This window comes from Pogonomyrmex barbatus, unplaced genomic scaffold, assembly GCF_055798465.1.
Source record: "Pogonomyrmex barbatus isolate J1 unplaced genomic scaffold, ASM5579846v1 scaffold3, whole genome shotgun sequence".
Taxonomy (NCBI): domain Eukaryota; kingdom Metazoa; phylum Arthropoda; class Insecta; order Hymenoptera; family Formicidae; genus Pogonomyrmex; species Pogonomyrmex barbatus.
The window spans coordinates 16,712,979-16,735,534 of NW_028297127.1; the positions used below are offsets into that span (position 1 = coordinate 16,712,979).

A 22,556-nucleotide genomic window follows, 5' to 3' on the forward strand; every position below is an offset into this window, starting at 1 on the left:
TTTACATGTAAAAGCCAATTTCAAATAATAAAAACAACATGATCTACTTTTATAGATCAAATTGATTACAATTAATTGATTTTAAAAGTTATAGCATTTTCGAAAAGCTTTGATAAAATTATACTCTCATCTCTATAAAATAGTACAAGGAATTGCACTAATAATACTTTTGCTAATTTCAATGTTCTTTGAATGATATATATAATTAATGTAAGAATTCATAATTTCTAAACGTGATGCTAGTTACTATTCATAGATCTTTATCTCGTCAGATCATTTCTAGACAATACTTTTGTAAAATGTATGTACATACATATTCAAAAATCTTCTACTTTTAATTATCCATCCAGAAAATTCATGATAAATATCAAAGAAAATAATATTTATAAAATAAAATGACAAATAATATTGATAAAATAAAGTAACAATAATAATATATTTTCCCCTATCTTTCCCGTATCTTCCCATTTTTATTTATAAGAATAATAACTATAAATGTGAATAATGGAATGTAAATAAATAACAATATTGCGATTTGATTATTTCAAAATGGAGTTTATTTTGACACAAAGATTTAATTAATCACTCTATCAAGAAAATATTTAATACTGGACACTAATCGATTGAAAAATAAATTTTTAAATTTTTGTGAAGATATTGATTGGAAAGAAGAAATCAGAATATTTAATTAAAGGAAATAATTCTGTTAAGCAAGGAGAACGAGAGAGAAAGATACATGTAGCGCCCTTGCACGCGAGCGTTGTGAAACCGTTTTAAGCCTGTGCTATCGATCGAAGTTAAGAATCTCGAAAAGGGAGACATCGGTAAAACACACGTACTCCAAAATATTATGGCGTCATGTCTAACGCCACTTGTTGGAAATGTGCGTTCTCCTGACACGCCGACATATGTGCTCACAATTGTTTTATAACAATACACGTGACCTATAAATGAACAAATGTGCTAAGTAACATTTGTTACGGTATACCATTTGAGTTAAGTGACGCTTATCGCAAAAGGAAGTTACTAGTCATACGTGAACATTTCGAACTGTGAAGTTGCGTGAATTTTTTTTGAAAAATTGATCCTTGATTCATGTGAATAGTGTTGAATATTTCTGCGACCTCGCAAAGTTACAAACATCTTTAAGATATTATCCAATATCAAAATAGATGCCGTTGGATGAGATAGACTGAAAATACGGAAGCACCTGATGACAATTTTGCGAGATGACGAGTCTTCGATATGACACTACCTGTTTTATTTTAATTTTACTTCACATTTTAGTACCCTCGAATGTAGCATTGAGAAATATTCTGAATGTTCAGGTAATCACACGCAAATATTTCGTAGATTAAAAAAAATAAAATATTGATATTCCAGAGATTATTTTTTATCTTTTTTATATTAAAATGTACATATTGTTACATTGCATGTTATATAAATTATTAATCTGCTTATGATAAAGAAGATTATCTTGAAATTAAAAATATTAAGAAATTTCTTTTGTGTTATAGCATTTGCCTGATACCAAGTTCAGTTCGAATGAATATTCAGAATATCCTGATCCCGAGGATAGAGACAGAGGATCCTTAACACAACCGAATGACCAACAAAATATAAAAGATAATTTAAATTTAGAAACTAATAATCAGAACATTGACAAAGAGGAATCAGTAACTACGGATGTCTTAAATAAAAGTGAATATTGAATCTTTTGTTTACAGAAATCTCTGTGATTAGGTATATTTTTATATTTTTATATTCTTTTCAGACATAGTGTTGGATGCGCAATGGGGTGCACAATTGAAACTTACTCAGGCATCAGCAGTTTCTATGGATCCAAATGGCAATATTGCTATATTTCATAGAGGAAATCGTATCTGGGGTCTTTATACTTTTGACAATGAAAATAGATTCGATCCAAATAATGGGCCGATAGCACAAAACACGATAATTCTTTTGGATAAAAATGGAAAAGTAATATTGGAATGGGGAAAAAATATGTTTTATCTCCCGCATGGTCTGACTATTGATCAGGCTGGGAATTATTGGATTACTGATGTAGCAATGCATCAGGTATTCAAGTTTGAGGCTCAAGACGTAGAGAAATACATGGAAGAACTGAAACACGGACAGTTTAGCTTAGAGACTAGGGTGCCTAATGGCCATACCAATGCATTATTCGAAGACAGCATACTAAAGCCATCTATAATTCTGGGAGAGGCTTTTGTTCCTGGCAACGACGAGAGGACATTTTGTAAACCAACTGATGTCGCTGTACATAGTAATGGTGACTTTTTTGTCAGTGATGGATATTGCAATTCTAGGATAATCAAGTTTAATAAAAATGGTGAACGAATTTTACATTGGGGACGACATTGGGGCGCTGGGGGTAAGAATAAGAATAAGATTAGTCGATGATGATCCAAAATAATATCCTAATAATATACTAAATTAAACCACGCTTGATTTTAGAGCCTGTCTATTCGCAGCTGCCCCCACCAAATGCATTTCTTGTCGCGCATGCTTTAGCACTTGCGAGCGAATTAAATTACATTTATCTCGCAGACAGAGAAAATGGCAGGATATTGTGCTTCTTTGCCAATAACGGTACATTCCATAAGGAGTATAAACATCCAGTTATTGGTACAAAAATTTATAGTGTTGCCTACGCTCGTGAAAAATTATATCTAGTTAATGGACCTGATCCATACGGAAGTAATCCAGCACCAGTGAGAGGCTTTATACTTGATATCTATTTCGGCAAAATTTTATCAATGTTTGAGCCTAAAAAGCATATGAGTAATCCACATGATTTGTATGTGACTGAAAATGGTTCCGAGATATATGTAGTAGAATTAAATGATAAAAAAGTTTATAGATTTCTACAAGGTATAATATTATATTTCATAACAATTATAAAAAGTATCATAAATCAGTTATATCATATTTTATCATATATCTAAATGTATCTATCTTTTTCTTGTTTTAGCCGTAAATGATTCTACGCGTTCTGAGGATTCACAGTCTGCTAAACGGCATCAACCAAAGATCTTAATACATCCTGATACCAAAGATACTGATATTGAAAAAACTAACATGACAAAAATGATCTTAGGCCTTGGCTCAGCGGCCATTTCCTTTATTACAATGTGCATCGCGATTGCTGCCATTGTAGCGAGATGCCAAAAGAGAGGTAGAAAAATAAGACGTCATTATGATGAACCGGCTGTTGAATTTTCTAAATTAGTAGACTAGAAATCAATATTCTTTTAATTGTAATTTTTCTTTCGTTGTAGCATTCTTGTAGCATTTATTTACTGCATTTATTATTAAGTAATTTGTATATAAATTGTTTGTAATAATTAAAGTCTGGGAAAAATACTATTATTATATGATAACAGCAAGTTGATTATCATATTTATTATTTATTAATTATTATCATATGATAAAGAATTTCTCAAACTTAAATCATTATGACAGCACATTCACTTTCTATCGTTCCTATTATATATTCGAATTATGTTTACCTGTTTAATATATGTTTAATTTATTTAATTTCCCTTAGTTTTAATTTTTATTATATACGCTTATTGTTTATTATATACGCTTTAAGAAACTCATATGTTGTGTATTCGTATTTTACATATATACACTTCAGTTTATACGTAAATCTAAAGGATACGTATTATAATTTTTTTCATAAGATCTTTATTATATTTCTTAATGTATTGCATTATTTTGCTTTTTTTTCTATATTATTATTTATGTATCCACTGTACATACTTTATCTATTGCAGATAGAAAATATATGTTACCTTAATTTAATTTAATATTTTATTTGCACTTATGCCTGTTGTGATACTTTATAAATCTCTCGTAAAGCTTGGCTTTTTTGTTTATATGTAGATGTTGAATATGATGACTCTTTGAGACAGAATAATGAATAATTTGTGAAAATTGATTATTTATAAAATATAAAATTAATTAAAATTTTTTAATTATGCTTTTTTTCAAATATCCATTTCTCTTTCAATTAAACTTGTTTCGAAAGAATTATATTGAAACACTTATTTCAAATTATTAAGCATTATTCATTATGATCGTTATATAAACAAAAAGCTATTCGTGACTATAATTGTAATCGATTATATTTCATTAAACCGGTTCAAAGAGAAAAACACTGAAGTTGCAATTTCATAATTTACACATACAAATTATTCATTTAATCGCTACATGGAGAATTAATTTTAATTAAAAATCGTGAATATCAAATAAAATAGCATTTTGCTACAGAATTCAACTGAATCGAGATCTTTTATATTTCATGCGTATGCGTGTCTTTAATAGGTCAATTAAATATTTGGACTGCGTAGAATGTGTGTTAATTTCAACATTTTCCGCAACACAATAAAATTAATCAGATGTGTGAACTTTATACTCTGATCTCACAGGATGTCTACTTACGATGCGTAAGAGAATGCGTTGGGAGGCCGAGAGGCGAGAAAATTTCAAGCTGACCGGCCTGCTAGAATATCGCCGTGGCAGAAACTTCAAGTTTTTGGAGAAGCGGCCAAACCCGCGCGATTTCAACAAATTGAACACGGAGCCGGAAACCTCGGAAGATGAGCATCCTGAAAATAGTCTCGCGAAGATTATTTAAAACGTTGCTGAGTAACGTTGCAGCGTCTCACCCGAACAGTATTACTCAAATAAGATGAAAAATATCACAATTGATTATCAATTAACGTAAGATACAAATTACGCGTTCGAATTTTTTAATATTCGCGCTGCCGAGCGCCGCCGAGTCAATCCGAATTCGACCGATGATACGCGCGTCTCATGACGTCACCTTGCCGACTACCGAATATACAGTTGCTTGACATTACCATTTATATGTATACCAATATATTGTATTAAGGATTTAAAAAAAGTGCCATACTAATTTATATAAAGCTAGATATGTAGATTGAACTGGAATAAATTATCATTTTTTTTTCAAATTGCTTTGGATACTTTCTAGGAAACATTTAATTGTATAAAATTGATATATATTGCACTATATATAAAATCGAAAGTTTATTTTAAGTATCATTATTTGTAATAAAAATTTGAATTCAATCAAATCATATCGCATTTGTTTGGAAATTATTTAAGAAGTTAATTGATAACAAAAGACGAGTTATGTGATATATCAAATGTCAAAGAAAAATTGAAAAAAATCTAAAAAATGTTTTAGAGAATGTTTTTTTAATAATAAATGGTAATGTTAATGAAGCTCGGGCTATATTTTATAACACTCAAGCATTTCTGCTCGATTATTACTCCAGTATTTTTTATACTATCATGAAATAGTAAAAAAATTATCATTATAAACAATTATAGAGATGATTGCGTAATTTTTAAAAATAAAACAATTAGATTTATTGTTTTATTATTTATATATAAATTCCATATAAATTTATATTTTCTCTTCCGAAAATATAAAACTTTTACTTTGAAATAATTTGCTTAATTTCAATTTAGTGAGTTCTTCTTAAAAAGAAAGAAAGACGAACCAATCTACACTACACAAAGTTATCAATTCAGAATGTTGCAACTCAAACATAATCGCATAAATAGATAAATAAGTGCAGTTGAAAACAATAGACTTATCGATTGCTTTCGAGAAAGAAAATAAGTTCAATGAACGCGCTTCCCTCAATTTACAATTTACGGAATTTCATATAATCGAGGTCGATGACAACGTGCCTTGAGTTTTCAAGTTGCACAATTTGCGTCATACGTCATGCAAGCAAGGAAAAAGAAATATCCAAGTTTAAGATTTGATCAAAAATCTTTTCAACAATCACATTTGATTCAAGCACAATAGTTTTTCATATTTCATTTGCGAGCAATCATTTAAATAGCAACATTTGTAGGAAAAACGCCCATATGAATGCTGTAACAAATTTATATTAAAATTTTAAATAGTCAAGATCCTAAAAGAGAGATTCAAGATCAAGATCCCTAGATCATACATCATATCTAAAAGATGTATTAACATTTTTAATGACCATAAATCTTGTAAGATCATCTTGATAATTATATCCTTGGTACTCGAGAGAAACAATGCAAGAAAAGAATCACGTCTTAAGAAAATAATTTTTGGCACATGTTATAATAAAATTCATAACTAATATTGATAAATGTTAATGTTATTATAAACTTTATTTGCATACACTTAAACATTTGCAATGTAACAAATAATCATGCTTGGAAATACTAAGCTTCATTGTGCATTGTTACTCTTGACTATAATTAACAAAAGCATAAGACATTGAATAAAATTGATTGATACGTGATAATAATGCCAAAACGCATTTTAGCATTTGCAAATGGATAAGAAATACGTATTTACATATTACAAATCAGTAGATTTATAAATCCTGAAAAAATATAAATATATGTAATGCTCCTTTCAAGTAATTAATTAACAAATAATTAACAATTAATTAACAATAATTCCATAATTAATAAAAACAATTTAATCATAATTATATGAAGAATTAGTTTTTTTGCAATGTAGAAAAACTATATTTTAAAAATTATTATCTAAATTAATAACTAATTTTGAAACATTCACGCATATAAAATTACATTATTTGAAAATTTGCGCAATTGGATTTATTGATCTTATGGCAAGACAATACAAGTTGAAAAGAAGCAGAGAAAATAATATAATATCTAATGAATCATAATTAAGATTAGTAATTACAAATATTATTCCTATAAAAATTTTTATTCTATTTTTATTAATTCAAATTATACATTTCTGGAAATTATTTTTGAAAATATATTCTTTTACTTATTTATTTTATTGTTAAAATATTTGAAAATATAATAAATTTTTTATAACTTAAATTATAAATAGTTCTAACTATTAGCACAAATTAATCAGTTATAATATTTAAAAATTTTATTTGATAAAAATGTGAAGTAAATTATTTAAATATACACTACAATATCTTTCTACAATATATTTCCCAAAATATGCAAAAATATACAAAAAATATACAATATGAATTATTTTTATCTGATATCGAGAATTACAGTAAATGAAATGCACGCATAAGACCATAATATGACTAAATTATTTATTAATTTTTGAATTATATAAATTTAGATTATAATTATTATAATTATATTATGTTTTAGCAACATATCACTAACGGAATGTAAATATTTGATCTGGGAACATAATGCTCATAAAAGAGCTTGTATCACAAAAAATTATTTTATATTTACTTCAATGTTTATTATTTTTTTTTCCAATTTCTTATGTACGCAAACGCGCGCACAAATGTACTGTGTGTGTTCAATCTATTGCTATATTTAAGCTATTAAATTAACAGTCTATGAAAGACAATCTGTATTATATGTTGCTTTACAAAATTAAGCTCATTTGTTTTTCGATAGTTCGTTAGTTCAACGTCACTGTCATGGTATTATTTATAAACCTAAATGGATAAAATATGTTCTCGATTTAATCGCATTTCCGCTTTGTAACAAATGCTAATTTAGATCAATATTGTGTAGTACAACTTTAATTATTAATACAAATTTCCCTTTGGAATAATGCAACAATATATCCCTTATACGATGTAAGAACGTGTCTGTAATCCATATGTATCTATATGTATCTATATAAATATAAAAGCATATATTTTCAAATAAAATTGAGTGTTTGTATTATATGTGTAAATAATTATTAACGGAAACTCAAGCTTTATTTCACGGAATTAAATTTAAAATCTCGATCCAAATCAAGACTTACTTCCGGTAGGAGTAGCCGATAGACAATAATAGGATAGGAGCGAAACAAAACCGTTCGGTATTTTGATAATGGTTTATTTTTTACACACTTAGTTGACTTCTATACACAACTATACAACGATGAAAATTAAAATTCTGTCTATTTACCGCTAATTAAGGTCATCGATGATAATGACTTGTGATAGAGATGCAATATAGTCAGTCGATTCTCTTCTGATTCACGCGAACCTGAAGAATCGGGTGACGTCTGCGGACAGTACGATTCAAATTAACTTTTGCGCGCAAAATATCTAAACGTACAATCAGCAGAGGCCATATATATGTTACAAATCACCTGTAAAGAATGACGTCCGCACCTGCCGCAAATCAAAGGTGCCGTCAACCTCCACTCGCTGAAAAGTCTATCTACACACGCATGATAAATTAAAATAAATACAGGAATTGTTTTTTCGCTTAAAGAGAGGTATCACGATCACCAAGGACACCAATCGGAGTTCCCATCTGGATCCGAGCTAAGAATGAGGAGGAACGTTCCAGTTAGCTGCATGAATATAAATTGGCGTATTGCTAGCGGAGGACAGTGTCGTATAAAATATTCAGTTTTCGCCTCTAAAATTGAATGCTTGATATAATGCCATAAAGTATATTATATTTGATTTTAAATTTTACACAATTTATTTTATACAATCGCGCAAATTACATCAGACATCGTACACTTCGTGTTTTCATTGAGATGAAATCAAAATGACATTGTAACGTTACAAATTTTTATCTCACGTTTTCACTTTATCTGCTAATGATACTTACTGATGTAAAAACGACCAAGTACGTTGAACATCATAACTTCAACTAGACTATTAATTCATTCATACAAAGACAATTATTGGAGCAATATGTCAATTTAATCATGCAACAAGATGAAGCTCACCAAATAGAATAGCTCTCCTTTTACGCGCTAAAGGAATGCAGGAATGCTCGACGACGAGGTATTGCACGAAGCGTTCAGAAATAAGGAACCACAAATACTCCGACGAACATCGTTTAAGGTCTTGCTTCCGTCCCAGGACGACAGGACGAAATCGAGAAAGGACGCCGCTCCCATACCGCGCGCCCGCACGTTTTTGTACATTAAAAATCGTATACATTCGTAGTGATACATCGACAATTGCCTATCTGTTATTCCATATTTATCATTTAGGTTTACCTAGGTCTACCGTAAATTCGTAACTAGAATAGTCGACTTTTCGCAGCCGCTCGCAAATCTACCACTGGTGCCGCCTGGAATATCTTGCGCGGACCAATGTCGCCGTCAGAAAAATGAACGGCCATCCCGAAATATATCACAATGTCCATGTATACTCACGTTCGATCGTAATGTTGATGTCATCATACTTATTACATTATTATTGTTATTATTAATATTAATATTATTGTTATCGTTGTATAATAATTATTATTACTATAATTATTGTTATTATTATTATTGTTATTATTGTTATTAGACGTATACTTTATTTACAAAACTTATGTTTCGATGACAACAACGGAACAATGTATATACTTATAGCGTGTCGTAAAATTCCTCAGGAATGTAATACACAAACGTATGCTAACTTGAGACGTTTACCTTTAAGGAAACGCGACGAATGATGTGCCCTACTATTTCGAACTTATTAAAGGAAGCTCCTTCAATACATTCTCGTAAAAGAGATTACATTATACGATAAGTATCCGTCTTTGCACATGAGATCATGTAGGATCTCTGTTCGAAACGTTAAATCGATAAAAAAAAAAAACAAAGACTAGCTTTTCGTTGCGCATATTTAACATGTAATTCTTTGTTTTGCAGCAGAATCATTGAGTCGCTTAGTTTTGACTTTATCGCCAAAAAAGTGAGCCAGGAATAAATTTTAGTTATGCGAATTAATTTTGTACAAATTTTTAAACGGTATTGACAACATCGTAAAAAATATCATTATGTCGAGTTATGTCGATTTCGAAAGCAATTCCCATCTTTTGTTATACAGAAGATAAGAAGAATTACTCTTTCAGACATTTCTTTCTTTTTTTGGGGGGGAGGGGAAGGATTGTTTCCAATGTGAACGAACACGCGAGACAAAGATCCTGTCACAACTCTTGAAAACCGGTTTCCGCGCAAACTTAAAACTCTGTCGTTCAAATAAAAGCGTAATGTCAAGCGCCGAAAATTCTACTTTAAAAAAAATACCGTTTTCGAAGCAAAGCTACGAATCCCTGTGTGCACAGTCTCGTTAAACGCAATTGCGATGTATTGCACATCAAACGGTCTGTAAACAAGAGCAGTCGATAGCACCGTCGCAATTGCGATTCGAATAATGATAATTGCAGTAATAATACATAATAATAATAATAATACCCTATCACGTCAATATTTTTACTATATTTACACAATGCCGTGTATAATATAATACTAAGATAACTTGTCGTATACATCTCATTGCACCTCGCCACGCCTTCCGCTTTGACCCCTCCATGAAATCGGAAATACATGGTGTGCATTTTCCCTGCGTTTCGCTATCAAGCGGGAAAGTCCGCGAGAGAAGAAAAACATGTGTAAACAAAAATCACGTGACGGAAATCCACGCCCTAATCAGTTTGTCACACTCATCGGAATGTAGTTAAATAATTTACAATTAGCGAGGCCTTAATCTCATCGACGTTTCTTTAGCACGAGCGCAGACACTCGAAATGCCTCTAACGAGGGCAAAACGAGCGGGAGTTTAACGACTGCGCTTTAACCGCGATAAATCGCATCACGCGATATGACAAATTGAACCCTTTTTTTCACCGATCTTATTTAACGAAAATAAATAAATTAACGTATACGTACAGTTACATGGAGCCAATTAAATCCGACGCGAGTATTTGATAATTGTGTTAATGTATGTATATGTGGAATATAGCCACTTCCGATTGTTGGACCAGCGCACAGCGCCAATCCAAAGTCAATCCGTTCGCTGGAGCTATTCGTATTAATTTATGGCAATTTTCTCTCTTTTAAGACACTGTGTGTCGTAAAATTCATTAATGTGCACAAATCACAATTCGTTCCTTCCTTTATCGACAGCTCGGTGTGATCACTGGGACAGAGCGTTTCATAAAAACAGCCTGCACATTATATATGACGGATCATATTTTAATCATTGATATTCAGAAATACTCGGACTCATGATAATTACAGCGGATTTATAGTGGCCAAAGTGTTTGATATTATAATGAAACACATCGGTCATTGCCATTATTAAATATTTGGAGCTGTCATGATCAGGATAAATTTTTAATAATACCGAACAAAATCCATTTTCACTTTATCGAATAATATCGATAATTCTTCATCGAACGTTACAAAACATGAAAAATCCATTTAAAAATGGAATCATTTCAAGTAGGTTCTTGCGAAAAATTCTAGTATAGTAATGATTTACAATGCGGAGCTAAAAGATTTATGCCAATGATTCAGTTTTCTTTACAAAATATTAAATAATGCTTATGCTTGTTGCTATTTTAAGATACATTTGACTAGAGATACTATACGTTGAAAATATTTACCCGCTATATCTCCAATTATAAATCTCAAACGTGTAATTTTAATTACTACAACTCCGTCATATCACTCTTCTTTACATTCATGACATTAAGTCAATGGTCAAACCGATATTAGCATCAGCTAAATATATTTGCAGAAGCTGTAATCCACATTACACAACGTGTTACAATGGTTCTGGGAAGGCTGTGATAATGAGAATCTATATTGCGCAAATTGTCACTGTCGATAATGCCAACAATTTCGATTCTCTACCCTGATTTTACCTCAGCGTATTAATTTATAAAAAGAGTACTCCTTTCATAGATTCCCTGTGTAACTGTTTCTTCCAATAAGACCAGGTTCATGTAAAAAAAAAAAAATAATATAATACAGCAAATACAGCGCGTTGTGTTCATTAAACCATTGTAAATTATTATTAATCGCCCGAAGTTAAATTTCTATCACTCAAAAAACACTCCAAAATTACTTAATCACTCTAATTCCGTCGTTTATTCGCTATGCTTTACTGACTTTATATTAAATTCAAAGGAATGGATAATTTTGTACCTCTACCAGGCGATTTTCATCGAATGATCTAATACTGTCGATCTTGACCTCACTGCATTATCCGACGTTAAATTCGCGATAGTCCAACTATGGATAAATAAATTTCGTCGATCGCGCTTTCTCCGCGCTCTCGCTCTCTTCTATGGCGTCAGTCGCGGAAACGCAGGCTCTATCCTACCCTCGATTACCCTCGAGACAGAACAGAGAGGAGTACTCGTTCCATGGATTATGGTAAGCTTCTACCGGCCGGCAGTTTTTCCTCCGTGGAACCGAACCGAACCGAACCGTTCAGCGGGCGGTTCAGACGACGCCTTGATAAACAGGACTGTACTCCATATCGTGGGTATACTGAGGTGGTCCTGGCGGCGGTGGCTGCGGACTGTATTGTTGCGAGGCGTCCGAGGCGCGACGTCTGAGCGCCGCGATGCTGTGGGCGCCTCTCCAGTCCGACGCCTCATTCGCAGTCACGTCGGCACCCACGCAGGAAACGCCGCCACCTCCGCCGGTACCGCCGCTGCCGCTACCACCGGAAGTCGTGCCAGGAGAACCCTGACCGCAGTTCAGGCCCGAGCCCATCCCACCGGACTGACCGCCGCCCACCGAGGAGCCGCCCGGTGGCGAACCTCGGGACGCCGACACATGAACACCACCTGCTAATAATAATAGAGAAGAATATGTCGGGTGAATATTTCTTTTTTTCTTTTTCGTGAAGCATTTTATTATTTACATCGGATATGGATTTAGCAACTTAAACATTAGCAACTCAAAACTCGACTCGATTTTTAAATTATATACTCTTGATGACTTCCTAAATATATAGTTTGTAATTGATTACTAAACAATAAAAAATTTGTTGATAAATAACAGAGGATCAAATATTTATTATCATATATAGTCAAGCACTGTTTTATTACCGCTGGACAGTGCATCTCCGAGACGGCTCAGGTAGAGGAGAGGCAATTTACAGGTGCGGCACCACAGGTGCAGGAGAGCGAGAGCGTTTCGTTTCTCTGCGGAAGATATTAATATGGTAGGCTGACAAAAGCGCGTGGGGTGCGCTACCGGCCGTCGTAAAGTCGTTTCCGCCTCCTCACGCGCCACGCTGGTGGGCTCGAGAGACAACGGGGGAAGAAAAGGGGCTTTTTTTTTATGGCGGTGTTGCGCCGAACACGAGTTTGCAGAGGACTATGGCAGCGGCCGCTTTTGAAAAGCCACACGAAAGAATGAACGTCTAATGGCGACGATGTACGTGATTTTATGACTATTGTCGGCTAACACGGTGAAGATCGTATACGTGATTCACCGTGAGAGATCAGTGAAGATTGATTCTGGTGGAAACACGAAATGAACCGCGTGACCAAGCTGAAGGTAACCTAAAGAAAGAAGTACTCGATTCATGGAAATAAATGCAGAGATCATTGATATATATTTTATGATGCTGACATTTTACGATAAATTGGAAACTTCAATGGGTCATGTCGATTCTTATTTTCGTGGCTTTTGCACTACTCGCCGTAGTGCACCGGCTGAAAATCGAGTGTTTTGAAACACGTTAATTTACACATTATGGAAGCTTGTTTGCGTCAGCTTGGCGCGGTCGTTGTGAGAGAGAGAGAGAGAGAGAGAGAGAGAGAGAGAGGGGGGGCGATACCAAATGGAACCTCCCGATCGACTAGGAACCGCGCCATGCCGTTGGGTTACATCGCGGTGCTAATCATTATTGGTAACCGAAAAATAACGCTCTAGTCTAAAAGCTATTTGCTCTAGGTATTATCCGCGGATAAAAGCGTATAACCGGCTACGGGCCGAGACTAGACGGGTTCACCTTAAGGCCGCGTTTGCACGCGCGCGCACCAGCACCGCTCGTTGAGCGCCGATTTTTTCTCCTCTCGAGTGACGGTGCCGGGCGATAACGCTCGGTAATTGGCACCATATAAGTGTTATGCGCGCGTGCACACACATATGCAAACGATCTGCAGTCAGCTTGCGAAATTGTGCTACATCAAATTTTTACCGTAAGCTTCGTTCGGGAAAGTCCGTTACACTATCTCACTTTTGTTATCCTGCATCGAATGCATTAATCAGTATTTAATACATCCGATATAAATTCTATACAAGAAAGGAGTTTCAGTTCGCCATATAATTATTACTGATAAACTTGGATATTTATCTCTAGTTTTCTTTTTCGTATATAAATGATCTTGATAGAAAATTTTTATAAGCTTGCGAATAGAATTCGTAATTGTATCAATAGATGCAAGATCTTCAGAATTAATGACTCGTGTTAATATCGTATCAAAGATATCAACGTATCAATGCGAATAAATCTAATTAAGTGTGCATTTCGTAAAAACATATATATTCGCTTATACTGTTTCTCTTTAAGTTTGATTTACCAATTTTTGCTGAGAAATATGCTTAAAATAAAAAAATTAATCTGTAAGGCGAGATAATGAAATTTTGTTTTCTATTGGTTTCCTTATCATCTCGTAAATCCATTATTTCTTAGTGTTCATGAGCGCTCTGAAATCCAATTGTCTAAAAATTGTTAAATTATTATTCAAAGTTACAATTTGCGATTTAATACTACCACGTAGACATTCCGAGTTTCAATATGCAACGAATAACGCTCTGTATCAATAAACGTGATCTTATTCCGTGTTTAATTACATTATGTCGCATAATTATACGTAATCATAACAATTACTGTCTCGGACTCTTAATGCTCAGATTTAATATTCTCAATCTAGGTTATCAAAAGGTACATTATGTTACCTCACAAAGAATATCTTCTGAATGGAATCTCGCTTTCACACTAATATCTAAAATCTTAGCGTAGACGTTGAGGCGCGGATGGCAATCTTTGTGAAAGAAGAAATTTCACACGCGATTTATCCCCCGAAGTACAATATCTTTGAGGATACAAGGTCCCCGGGTGAAGTAAAGCGTAACTCAACCAAGACAGGTTGCATCGAGATGTTATGGTAAACATACAACGAAAGATCTCGCACCTAGGTGCAAGATCGGGCTTGGAGTTTGCCTGCGTAAACAGACGGGAGGACCGGGGGGAGGGGGGGGTTTATGTTTCTGTCTCAAATTCCTTACGTGCAGGCGCATAACCCCTTCGAACCTTAATGCACCGTAACGTTTAACGACTTCGTCAAAGAGACTTTCACGCTGTTTGCACGTCGTCTTTTAGAGGACCACGGTCCAAAAGTTTGGCAAAACGATTATCGGCACACGTATAAGCGGCCGGGTTGACGCGAACATTAAGATTCTCCTGGGTGTGTCTATTCACATTCACATGTCGCTAACTCGGCACTCGATCCACGCTACTTGAATAAGCGACGGTGAAAAACATTCGCGCGTAAAACATTATTCGCAATTCGCTTTCGTCGCTGAAGTAGTAGAGAGTACGATCGTAAAACTCTTTTTAAATCTCTCTGTGCGCGATAATCTGAAACCCATTTTTGAAAGGAGATCGTAAACATATATATATATATATATATATATGAGATACTCAGGGCGAATTAATACCGAGGACAGTAATAAAATTTAACAAGACGCACCGTTTCAATTTTGACATTGCAGTGTATATTCTTTCGTAATTATAATACAATAGATAAGTTATATTTTCAGTTGTATATGTTGTATATATGCTCGCCTACTATGACAACAAACTCTGAACTGCAGTTTCGTTATCCACTTGTTAACGTTCATAGTGATAACTTACTGATGGAATTGAGTCCGTAGTTGGTATGATAGACGGATTGCGACGGACTGTTGATCGGGAGTCCGGAGTTGCCGAGGCTAAGGCTGGAACCTAAACTTCCCGCACTTTGTTGACCGAGTTGCCCGAAGCCACTCATCGTCATGCCGCTTTGTAATTGTCCAAGACCTACGGAGCAAAACGAAATACGCAGTTAAGTATATGTAAGAGGCAATTAGTGTAATTACGTGTTACGGTGACAGTGGGGCTCGCAAAGAAAATGGGAAAGATCGGTTTGTTATCGATGTCATTGTCGGATTACAATCGTCGGTGAACAACCGTGGGACCGATAATACGCAGTAAGTAATTTCACCTGTCTCAACCAGTGGACGGGCGAAATTAAATTAGGAGGCAAGCATCGTCGCGACTTCGTCTACGAGAATTGGTGTTTCCTTCTCATGTTGCTTCTTCTACTGTTAGCGCGTGAATGAGACGCTAATCATATCGCGCGTTAAATGACATGACGAATTGTGTGCAATTTGCATAAACGCGAATAATACGCTTTGATTAAATAGCAGACAAAAAAAAATGCTTACGTTATCGAGAATTTCCTCGTTATACTTGCATTTTAATCAGTATTTCATCTTTTTTAAATAACATTAATTTTGTAAGTCATATTATACATAATACAAAAAAAATATTGTAAAGCAAGTAAATTAAAAAATTACAAATTTAGATTAAATTTATAATATATGTTATAATTTATGTAAGAGAAATATAATTTTTTTATCTGACATGTCGTTAACATATTTTAAGAGATACTTTAAATTATTGATCTCATTGATTGATATAAAAAAAATAATTTCTTAACATCCGGAATGTTAACAAATTATTTATTTATACAGTATTTTAATATTCATATATTCTCTCGAAAGTATTTGGTTTACAAAAATGAAAGAAATTATTACAAAGGCATTGACTTCATCATTCTCTTTTTCTTTGTTAGATCTCTATATTAGCGGAATAGATTATCCAAGTATCGCATGAGACAGCAAATCAATTTGAAACGTTCAATTAAAAAATTAATAAAGAAATTAATAAAGAATGAGAAAGATACTCTGCATAAGCAGATTAAAATATTATAGTTTTTTCTCCACACTAGAGAAATCCGACGTTAAATGTAAATGCATCAATATAATTTTTAGATTTATAAAATGAAGCAAAATAAAAATTATAAAAGAATAATATTATAAAAGATAGACAGTTTTGTGTAAATATATATAAAATATTTAACCAATATAGAAGTCTCAAAGTACATATTGACATTACGGTAGATATTGTTATGCATTATGAAATACCGTCGATGTTTTATCAATGATCCAGTGACATATGATATATGAAATTGATAGCTGCTACGGAAATAACTGTCGGAGAAGACAGTTTTTTAAAGGATTTCAGGAAATTCTCGCATAAATCTCATTTTTAAACATACATGCACCGTGACAAATATCGAATTCTTATGAGTAATAATACAAACGATCGAAAGAGTATTTCCTGTCGTGGCCAACATAAGCAAGTGGATAATTTCTTTTATTTTTTTTTTTTAACTTGCGTTTCTTGGTTACAGTTAGTAATAAAAGCTATTCATATCTGACCTGTCCCCATTCCCCATCTGTCCGCAGGAGTATGAAACATTCCGGAGCACAAGTCGGAGGTCATCGGTCCGAAGGGAGGCAAGCCATGCGACGGTAACAGCGATCCCGAGGACCGGAATACGTTGGTTGTCTTCTTGCGCTTCTTCCATTTTGCTCGTCGATTTTGAAACCATACCTAAAAACCACACAAACAGGAAATCATTATTAGCAGTTCGATGAAAAGAAAACAAAAATTTTTTAAGTCCTGAAAAAAGATTTTATACTTCTTGTTCATTTACAAATGACGGAAATATTCGTATATCTTCACTGCTTTTTCTTATTTTATTGAAGTATAAATAATTAAAGATTAATAGATTTCGATCATCAATAACCACAGGAAAGAAAGATCACATATCCTTCTCATCTAATATTTCTCCTGACGTTTTCCTGACGTGATCGAAAATCACATATCCGACAATTTCTTTGCCCGTTCTCCTCCCCGCGATAACATTTTTTTTTTTCTTAATAGGACGCAACCAAATCCAACCATTGCGACGGTAAGATGTCCCTCGGTGTTACGACAATATCTTCGACCCCACCGCGGGTAGCTATTAGCCGACGTTATGAGCTGTTGATTCTGGCCACGTAGTGGCCCCCTAAGCTGCCGGGGTCCCGGGGACTTGATTTATTGATATCGCATGCAAAGCCCGCCTCTGTGTTCTCCGATATACCTACCCTCGCCCTATCTCACCACCACCACTAGCTCCAACTCACTACCACTACCCTACCATTCTCTCTCTCTCTCTCTCTCTCTCTCTCTCTCTCTCTCTCTCTCTCTCTCTCTCTCTCTCTCTCCTCCCTCTCTTGCTTCTATCCTTCGCCGCAGACTACAGTCCTTTTTCTGGCACGGTAGCCCGCACTATAACCATCTCATATGTGCCCATAAATTAGTACTTTAGTATTAGAGCACGAGATGCGCGCTTGCGCCACCGTACATACGACCACACGCACGGTGGCGGGACACACACGGAGAAGAGCAGTTCGGCAAAGACCGAGAGGGGTGGCAGTTCAAGGGGTAGGAACACCCTACGCTAACATACGAGGATTATACGAATCTAATTGGATATATGGGATTTACACGCTCCAGTACACACCTCAGGTATTGCAACGAAGCAATCGTTGCATTCTTACGCGCTCGAAGATCTCTTAATATCTGGCACAAGATTCTGAAATCGGATAATACGATTTATGAAACGGATATCGATGTCTTAAATACGTCGCCCGCTGTCGCGTGAAAGCTTAGCAGTTTTGATTTATTAATTTTGCACTTGTCACATAATTTTACGGCTATTGACATTTTATCAATAAGGCAACTATTATTATTTTTTAATTTTAATCCCATTGCGATTGTGTATGTATACGTGTGTGTAAGATAACAACCTGAGAGAACTCAATTCTATGACATCGTATAGTGACTATATGAAATATAATTATTACAGTAATTTTAAGTAAATCAAGATAAATATTTTTGTTCGTCTTTAATTTTAATCCTTTCTTAAATGCTAATTTATCTTCCTTAATTTTTTAATCGAACACGAACAATGATGTCATTTTTGGCTGAATTAACGTTTATCATCTCGTGATATTTGTCGGAAGGCTCGTAACAGCTGGCGGGTCTCTTGACTCTCAAGGATGGACGCTTGTGACGAGAGAATGGCATTAGAGCTGGGTGGTGTTAAGTGCATTGGGACCGAATCAGCGTCTATATATCAGTCAGTGGCGTAGAATCAAATACTGCTCTCCTCTATCTCCATAAAATTCACTGCATTCTTATAAAAGCATCCTTATAAATCCAAATATATCAAATATATCAATATATATATATATATATATATATATATATATATATATATATATATATATTTGATTTCAGATGTAAATATATGTTTCTCTTGTATGTATATATGTTTCTCTTTGTCGATACTGTATTTGTTATTTCAAACGTGAATACAATGATTTAATAATAGATTTATGAAGATTTATTTAAATACGATACTTGAAATTTTTGTCGAATTGTTTGTAAATAATAAATCTAACATCTGTTGATAAGTATTCAAATTGCTGTTTTATTAAATTTTACTGCCGTTAATATTTAATCTTTCAATATTATCATTTAGGTAAATTAAAATTCAAATTCAAACACTTATGTCTGCTAATTATTATTAACACTAGTATTTTATTCATATTTATATTTTAAAACATTTTTACATTACAGTTAAAAATATTACGTCTTGTCTACCATTATGTTCTTCAACTTGTATCAAATAATATATATTTACAATTTACGTTTAAAACATCTAAAAAATTGGAATCTTATTTAAAGTTTTTATTAAATAGAACATTTCTTAGCATTAAATAGATACATTTCTTTTTTTAATTAATTCGCATTAAACAGAACATTTTGTTAGGTAATGAATATCGGAGATATATATTTTATGAGAAAGTGTTAAAAAGATATCTTCCGCGTTTGTACATTTTTTTGTTATTTTTTTATATATTTTTTTTATACAAAGTTTTTATCACAGTATGTGAATTTTCTTGTTTTTAACATTATTTTTTTTTACTTATTACTTTGTCTATTATTTGTTTAAAGCCGATAACCGTAATATATGAATAAAGGCATGCTTTTAGCTATCCTTTTTTTGGACCCATGTCTTCGCGCCGTCAACGAATCGTCTCTTGGCGTGTCGATTTCACGGTAGAATTACGATGAAACCGCGACTAAAAGCCCGTGGATAATCCACCGTTACACGCCGATACGGTAGAGAAGAGGGAAAAAGCGCGAGAGAGAGACTGCCTACGCGCAAATCGCGCATTATCACGTACACCCCCTACCCCGCGCACAGGTGCATCGAGCCTATACACGTATGGCAGAACTTCCGTTAATTAACGCAGGCGAATGCTAATGACTTCTGTTACGAAATAACAACGCACGAACGAGTGCTTTCGACGTGCATGTCCGATACCGAAAAACCAAGCAATCGATAAGTTCTTTATTTGCGTCTGAATCCAAAAATTTACATTAAAAAACGATCGAAAGAAAGAATAAGGAAGAGGGAAAAAAAGTTGTCTTGTGTTCAAGAAATATATAGATTAACATGTAATAAACTATACATATGTCTAATATTAATTATATTGCAATAATTCTGGATTGAAGAGATTTCATCAAATGTACAGAGACACATGCAAAATGTATATAAATAGTTTTCTTCTATATACTTTTAAATAATAGAGCTAATAGAAATGATACTTGATGCGTTAACGAGAAGTAGTCAAAAATACACAGAATCTTCACAATTGCAATCAATCTAACGTCCAAAATACGTGACAATTTCCTTTTGGAATCAATTGATTGGAATCGATAGGTTTGTATCCGAGAGAAACTTTACTGAAATTCTTAATTAATGTGATTGAAACAATATAGAGATATGATGTTAAATTCATTTCGTAATGTCATTAATTAAGTTTCAAATTTAACTAATAGTAATACAAGTCAGTCTATTTCTAGTTTTTTTAGTGTTAATTATATCATGTATTATTTTAAAATATAATATCAGCATCAAACATAAATCATAAATATTAATTTGTATGTTTGACAATAAATGTCATTAACTTTGTCAATATTTTGGAAAATAAAAAAAAATTTATTTGGAAAATAAAAAAATAATTATTATTTGAACATATCAACTTATATTACAAACAAGCTTGATATAAAGAAAGATTAGCTTTAAATAATGTTTTTCTATTAATACATACATAATAATATTCTTATATTATAATATTTATTAGTAAAATTTTTATTTAGAACATGCTAAATTGACATAAATAATCAAATAACAAACGATATTCATTGTAGAAAATAGTTTGTTTACTAAAAAAATTATATATTTTAGTAAACAAATTTAGAAAAAAATAAATACTTTTGATTAACAAAAAATTGTTTCGTCTTGTAATCATTATTTTTAAGATTGAAAATTTCTCTCTGAAGAGAGAAATACTGGTTTCATGTTCGATGGAAAACTATTTAGATATCATGCAATCCGTTTTTGTGGCATGACTGAAATGCATACCAGAAATTTTACAAAAGGATTTATTAAAGTTTCGATTACGATGGCGCTTCAAGCATGTCGATACCAGAACATTTTATCCAGGCAACGTATATACATACAGATTTCTTGTTAATGTACTAATGAACGATGTTCCGTCGATGAACGATAGCCGATATTGGTGCTTCATTGTGCGGGCCCGAGAGGGGTGTTCGAAAGAGGGAACAACTGGCATGAATCGTAGTTGAACACACCTTTCGATGACTAAGATGCCCTGACTGACGCCTTTTCGTAAGATATAAGCGCTTTGGCGAGAAACGAAGCGGCGCGGCGGGTCAATTAGGAACATTGCTTTTTAAAAATTGATCAATCACTGCTTCGTCGGTGCGGGGGCGCGTGCGCCGTGGCAGCTGTTCCCAGGAAGCATCTGGGATCAGGATGAGGGTGGATACGGACGTATGGTTTCATAAAATCGACATCAACTCTCCTAGTAATCTGGCTGCTCGAGATTGTGAGCGCATTTCGAGTTGTATCGCGAAATACAGTTTTGATAAAATTCCAGGCACACATTCCGATGATGCCATAGAAACCATACACACGATAGCAAAATATTTTTTAACGACATATAAAATCCGCATTTCTTTATAAATTTTTAATGTTAAAAATAATAATTGTAATAAAAACAGATTTAATTAAAAGTAAAAAGTAAAAAGTAAATCAACTAAAGTAAATCGATTAAATAGAAAATTATTTACTTTTCTACGTAAAAAGAACAATTTTATTAAAATTTCATCAAACACAGATTTAAAAATAATTTTATTGGACTATCAAAATGATTATGTAAGACTTTTAAGAGTAATAATAATACTGCAAAGATTTTGATATTTTAACATTTATTTCGAATGTTCTACATAATTATTTTAATAATACGACAAAATTATTTTCAGTTGTGTCTGACTAAATTTTTATGTTTTAGCAAAATCATTCGATCTGTGCTTTAAAAACAGATCATTATTATTAACGAATTATTTTATGGAAACTTTAGTTTTTGTTTAATAATAATAATATTATTTGTTATATTTATTGTAATCTATTATATCAATAAAATTTTTAAATAAAATATCTTTTACATATTATTTTCTTAATATTATAAAACA

The 22,556-nt window shown here is 33.2% G+C and overlaps 2 protein-coding genes across 5 annotated transcripts in view; one reads left to right on the plus strand and one right to left on the minus strand.

Moving 5' to 3' along the window:
• The first annotated feature begins 818 nt into the window (after nucleotides 1-818).
• LOC105429536 (peptidyl-alpha-hydroxyglycine alpha-amidating lyase 1) lies at nucleotides 819-7,737 on the plus strand. The gene is made up of 6 exons (XM_011642576.2): nucleotides 819-1,328; nucleotides 1,518-1,701; nucleotides 1,775-2,395; nucleotides 2,479-2,895; nucleotides 2,996-3,199; nucleotides 4,458-7,737. The coding sequence occupies exons 1-6, from the start codon at nucleotides 1,230-1,232 to the stop codon at nucleotides 4,664-4,666; spliced, it is 1,734 nt and encodes a 577-aa protein (XP_011640878.2). The 5' UTR covers nucleotides 819-1,229; the 3' UTR covers nucleotides 4,667-7,737.
• Nucleotides 7,738-7,879: 142 nt separating this feature from the next.
• Nucleotides 7,880-22,556, minus strand: part of otp (orthopedia homeobox) — a 32,158-nt gene continuing 17,481 nt past the window's right edge. For 2 of the 4 annotated variants that reach the window (XM_089080056.1, XM_089080058.1), the window contains exons 4-6: nucleotides 17,315-17,489; nucleotides 15,684-15,848; nucleotides 7,880-12,600 (exon numbers count right to left, since the gene is read on the minus strand). In XM_089080056.1, coding sequence (XP_088936182.1) covers nucleotides 12,251-12,600; nucleotides 15,684-15,848; nucleotides 17,315-17,489 — 690 coding nt within the window. In that variant the 3' untranslated portion in view covers nucleotides 7,880-12,250. Of the gene's footprint in view, nucleotides 12,604-15,683; nucleotides 15,849-17,314; nucleotides 17,490-22,556 lie in introns of all 4 variants that reach the window. The other 2 variants (XM_011642575.3, XM_011642574.2) reach the window with 1 other exon arrangement.

What these genes read in the sequence shown, in the direction of transcription:
- LOC105429536 (XM_011642576.2), top strand. Translation starts at nt 1,230, where the DNA reads ATGACGAGTCTTCGATATGACACTACCTGTTTTATTTTAATTTTACTT. An exon ending in GAAATATTCTGAATGTTCAG is followed by an intron (nt 1,329 to 1,517) that starts GTAATCACACGC and finishes TTTGTGTTATAG; the next exon opens with CATTTGCCTGATACCAAGTT. An exon ending in TACGGATGTCTTAAATAAAA is followed by an intron (nt 1,702 to 1,774) that starts GTGAATATTGAA and finishes TATTCTTTTCAG; the next exon opens with ACATAGTGTTGGATGCGCAA.